At 38.6% G+C, this 5,803-nt stretch overlaps 1 protein-coding gene across 2 annotated transcripts in view; it reads left to right on the plus strand.

Moving 5' to 3' along the window:
- slc39a11 (solute carrier family 39, member 11) overlaps positions 1–5,803 on the plus strand; it is a 237,177-nt gene that overhangs the window by 3,039 nt on the left and 228,335 nt on the right. For both annotated transcript variants that reach the window (XM_014021884.1, XM_014021885.1), the window contains exon 2: positions 891–1,008. In XM_014021884.1, the coding sequence (XP_013877338.1) occupies positions 901–1,008 (108 nt within the window). In that variant the 5' untranslated portion in view covers positions 891–900. The remainder of the gene's footprint in view (positions 1–890; positions 1,009–5,803) is intronic.

The following is a 5,803-nucleotide window of genomic DNA, read 5'->3' on the forward strand; positions in this document are numbered from 1 at the left end:
CTCTGAGGAATGCTTCCAGCACCTTGTTAAATCTATGACACGAAGAATTGAGGCAGTTCTGAAGGCAAAAGGGGTCCAACCCGTTACTAGCGTGGTGTACCTAATAAAGTGGCCGGTGAGTGCAAATCACCAGCTTTATATAATTGTTTGGATGACAATATAATGTTTCTCAACATCACAAAGTCTGTCATGATACGCTTTTATTCAGTTCAATTTACAAGTCTGCRATCAATATACGATCTACATCAGGCATATAATGACAATATGGATTGTTTCAATCAATCAATATATAGATGTGGATCGAAGTTACACAAAAAAATAAATAAACGTCTTAAAACAAGTGTGTGATCTCTTGTTCACAAATGTAGTTTAAAACTCACCCATAATGTGACATTGTTGGCAGGCCTAAAAAAGCAATGAGTAAGCTTACAGTGTGTTTATTCTCAGGGAAATCCAGGATCTTCTAATCCAGAGCAAACATGATGTTTATTTGCTCTAAATCTAAACAAATAGAGCGGGTGTGTACCAGAGCAGTAAACTAACAGTTTAGAGACACACGTGTTGACTTTAGAGGAGTCCACCTTAGTTTTTTTAGCCCTGGCTTCTTGTTTAGTCTCCTGTCAGTCTCGATGATCTTTGRCCTTCATAGATAGACAGAAGCCCWTTGAAGGTCATGCAGTTGTTTTGCTTCTTTTTAGGTTGAATATATCTCAAATTTAGGTCCCTAGATGGGAATCATTTGTTACTAGCTTTTTAGGTGTATCTGAAAGCACTGAAGTGGCTGTGACATTGCAGTCTGACCTTGTTTTACTTGTATGCCTGAAAAAAGTTCTTAGTACGATTTCTTAGAAAGATTTCTTTTGTCATAACTATGTGTGTTGTTTATTCAGGTTTGGCACCATGCTAGAAGGCTACAGCCCTCTGACYCAGGCCCTGCTGGGGACTCTGTTCACCTGGGGTCTGACTGCTGCTGGAGCCTCCCTGGTGTTCATCTTCTCCAGCCAACAGGTACAAATTGTCAATAATAACTTGAGCGATCTGCTTACTAGAGAGGGTTTGAAATAGGGATGCAAGTTATGGATAGCTGAATTAATCTAAATTTGCTTGATCGTCTCTGTCGACTAACAATTGGTGTGTGGCCATTTTCTTAAAAACCTGAGTTTTCTCTTGTATCAAGAGGGTCTCGAAAAAGAAACACATCATTATATTTAAACAATTTTCGGTGCCAGCTGTACTGACTGAATAARCAAATAATTGTGGATTTCCCACTCTTTTATATTTATTAAATATAACAAAACAGAAGAAACACTTAATTCACCATGAAAAGAGAGATTTAAAATTATTAATTAATTTATTATTATTATTATTGTTATTATTATTATTATTATAGTCAATTTACATGAAGAATTTAGGAGTTTTCCCTGATTCTTTACTTTTTGCTGCCTTCTTGTTAGTTCTGTTTCTGGCTAAAACAATGAAAAAGAAAGTTTTTAACTCTGAAGGGAAAATGGGTCTAACTGGACTCCAGTTCTCTGTGGCTGGAACCTTGATGTAGGGGAGTGGAGGTGCTGCAGCATGCCTGGGTGGATGCAAAGTTCAAATTTATAATTAATTTGGTCAGGGAAAAAATATTTTATCAGTGCTGCACATATTTAAATTCCAATAACATTTACATAACATTGAGTTTTGTAACTCTGGTTTATAAACCAGCACTGTAATTACATGTGTGTGCATTTTTTTTTTGCAACTACTTAAACACACAAAAATCAAGATTTAGGTTATAACTGCTATTAAATATTGTATGTCCAAATCAGACAGCTCTTACAYTGCCTGGCCAAAAATAAAAATCATCACCTGGATTTAAAAAAGGCTAATAAAAATGTCACTCATTGGACAATTACAGCATGGGTGATTATGTTTCATCTGATAAGTTATTGAGSTCTAACTGATGCAGTGAGTAGCTCCCCATTTGTTAAACAACCGTCTGAAAAGACACATCCTGGGGTTGTAGAAAAGATGTAAATCAGTTTCAGAAAGTTCAAATTATTGTCATCAAGCMGAGAAAACTTCAAAGGACATTACTGAAACTGCTAAAATTGGATAAAAAACTGTGAAGTGGAATAAGATCATGTGGTCTGATGAGTTCAGATTGACCCTGTTCTCGAGTGATTGGCCCATCAGGGTAAGAAGAGAGGCGGCTGAAGTGATGCACTCATCATGCCTAGTACCTACTGTACCTGGGAGCAGGTGGTCTGGTCTAGGCTGAGCAATGTTATGAGGTCAGCTGACATCCTGAAATCAGTGACTGACCAGGTTATTCCATCAATGAATTTTCTTTTCCCTGGTGACACAGGCATGTTCTAAGTTGAYAAAGCCTAGATTCATTGTGAAAGWGGGGTTCAGGAAGCATGAGACATTTTCAMACATGGATTGAATATCACAGACTCCAGACCTGAACCTCATTGAGAATATTTAGGATGTGCTGAAGAAGAWATTTCACAGTGGTCCGAATCTCGCAACATCAATACAAGATCATAAAACTCTGGAAAGAAAATAAATGTTGTGACACTGCAARAGCTTGTAGAAAAGATGCCACAGCAAATGTGTGCTTTAGTCAAAACTAAAGGCAGTTCAACAAAATGTTAGTGAATGGCCTTTTTTTGGACATGTTCGTTAATGACAATATTCAGTCAAGCTGAAGGAAATTTTGTAAATGATTAATTGAATGCTAGATGCAGTATTGTACTTTATACTTTTTTGATCATTGCAGCTTTAAGGCCATAACAGAATAAGAGTTGGTGTGTGTCTTATCATGTGTTCTTTCTTTAGTCTAAACAAAATGAGTTACGTTCTGATATCCGATGCAAGGTAACACCTCCAGGGATGTAACCAGGAAGAGATGTACATTATAAGGTCAATTCATTATTATAGTAGAGGGAAGTTGTCAGAGTGTTGGGCCGAGTCTGCTCAGAGAAGAGGTCCTGTGTTTGTTTTGATTCAGCTCAAGGTCTTACGCTGAGGCCTGTGCTGCTGAATGCTGTATGAACCTGACTGGAGTCAGAAGATTGAAAATAAAGTTTTAAAGAACAAATCCAGCTGATTCCTGTTTATTCGGACATACCATTTTGAACAACACATATTTTTCCTACAAAGCGACGTGCACTACTAAATGTACACTTTGCTATCATGAGTAATTCGTGATTTGCTCACAGCACCYCCCCATCTGATACTTTTTTCCAAGGCCATTCCTGTAGCTGGTGGTAAGAACTAAGCCTATAGCTTTACATGAAGTCCAGATGTAGAAGAAGTGAAGCGCTTGGCTCTTGTCTCRAGAAAACAAAATCCTCCTGCCAGCAACCGCCAAAGCTCCCTGATTAGGAGTTGGATCTCATTTGTACAACCCAAACAAAATTAGGAATAGAAACAACAAGCCAAGAGCTTTCCAGTCCTTTGAGATGAGAACATCCCTTCAAGGTATTTTATTMTAAATTTTGCTTGTTCTTGATGTGAAAGAATAGCTTGTAGTGACACATGTAAACACAAAGATAAACCATGCGAAAGAAGAAAAAACTTCAAAGTCTTTTGAATATTTTTAATAAAAAATGTTTTTATTAACATATTAGGAGTGRAACACAAAGATAAACGAAAACAGTTTTTTGTTATTTTATTAAGAAGTACATTTTTGATTTATTCCAGTTATTTCTCTTTTATTCAAACTGTTTATCTGTGTTGCAGTAAACTTAAAAAAAGAGACTAGTTTGATTGCATGTGACTTGATATAATTAGTTGGTCTGTCAGTGTTACAGATACTAACAGATACCATATGCCTTGGTTCTTGTTCTCACCTGGTGTTAAGATGGATCATGATAATTAAAACAAACTAGCTGCAGTGTCAAGTTGCATTTATGCTTCTAGTTGCTTCTGGTTTTAAGTTAGGACAACATAAACAATTGTGAAATGCAAATAAATTGTTGCAGTCTATAGCTCTGATAAACTGTAACACGATGAGGGTGATATAACTCTGTGCACCAYACCCGTAATATAAAACTTTTCCAGAAACATGACTGAAGCAAAGCTCTTTAAATCAAAACAACTAGAAGTGATTTAAGGAAATTGAAAAAATAAAATGCCTGTGTGACCTAACCACTACAGAGGGTGAATCCATTTGAATATATTTGGATGGACCAGAAAATAACTTCACTGATGGTCAGTGTGATAAATAGGTTGCAGTACCGAGCATTCAGAGCATGAAAAAAATATAATTTTAACACAAACRTCTAGAAAGCTTTAGTTTTTCAACAGGCTCTATTTGATTTTCAATAGTGACCGCTTATATTATTCTAAGTTAAAAATAGAAATGCCATTTTGTCTTCATTTGCATTTTTGTACTGAAGGATATATGCCATGCATGATTCCAATTGCAGACATGCTATGTTCACAACAGAAGACAGAGTTACACCAAGCTCATAAACTTTATTTGTTCGTTGGTTTTCACAAAAACAATGTGAATCGGGATGGTTTAGTCTCACAAATCTGGCTTAWTGTGCAAGTGTGCCCACTTTTGATACAGGACAATTTCCATGGTCTTGRGCTAACATACCTGTCCGGTCTGTAAAGTGGAGAGGACCATATATCATGCTATTTTGAGTACACTGTTGCTATATGCTGATATTTTACCCAATAATTGTCGGACTGGGATAGGCAGGGGTTCACCCAATGTTCCATTTCTTCTCTTTGAAACCCCCACCATGTCCGGAGTTTGTTTCTACTGTGTCCTTCAATCCATCCTTGCAGCAATTCTTTGGTGCTGTTGTACTTCAGGATGCCTGTGCAGTCATACCTCCATGTTGACACAAAGGAGATATCAACTTGCCGCAGTTTACATCTAGGGAGGCCATGTCCTTCCCATTCAGAACCATTGAGGCTGAGGAAAATTCTTCTAGCAACACATTTGTCTATTTTGTCAAAATCTCCTTTGGGTACTGATTTTAACTCCTGGACAGTTGGCAATTTTTGGACATACATGTGTGACCGGTAAGGGCCCATGAGTCCACCACGGCCCCTTTCGGAGCCTTCAGGGAAATCTCCTTCAWAGTGGACCACATTTTCTTTAATCCATATCCATGGAAAGGTAGAATTCAGCCAATCTTCATACATAGCCCTGATAGGACTGAAGATTAATCTGAAGCTGGTATAATAGTAAGTCTGGAACCACAGCGGGCCCAGGGGCATAAAGTTTTGGTCTTTACATTTTACCCATGTGTTCCAGATGCAGGGGTCAAGGTGTGTGATGTCTGCTAAGCATTCATCCACGGTGATGTATTTTTCTGGGTCCTGAGCTGGGTGAGGAGTGGTCTGTGCTTCAATTTTCATTGCATTGGCAGTCTCGTTGCGCACCGTTACATTGCCGGTTTTATGGTAACAAATGGGCCATGTGGGCTTCTTTTTATAGGCCGTCGGGTGCTTTCTTTGAGCTCTAATTCTGGTTCTATTTGTGACTGGGATTTTGTCACATTGTGATGGACTTGCGACCTGTCCAGGGTGTACCCCGCCCCTCGCACTGTGACTGCTGGATATGGGCACCAGTGACCCACGCAACCCTGAAAAGGAAGAAGCGTGTACAGAAAATGGATGGATGGATGGATTTTGTCACATTGTGATGGACTTGCGACCTGTCCAGGGTGTACCCCGCCCCTCGCACTGTGACTGCTGGATATGGGCACCAGTGACCCACGCAACCCTGAAAAGGAAGAAGCGTGTACAGAAAATGGATGGATGGATGGATTGAGTCAAATTTTCAGAC

Source organism: Austrofundulus limnaeus, unplaced genomic scaffold (assembly GCF_001266775.1).
Source record: "Austrofundulus limnaeus strain Quisiro unplaced genomic scaffold, Austrofundulus_limnaeus-1.0 Scaffold309, whole genome shotgun sequence".
Lineage (NCBI taxonomy): Eukaryota > Metazoa > Chordata > Actinopteri > Cyprinodontiformes > Rivulidae > Austrofundulus > Austrofundulus limnaeus.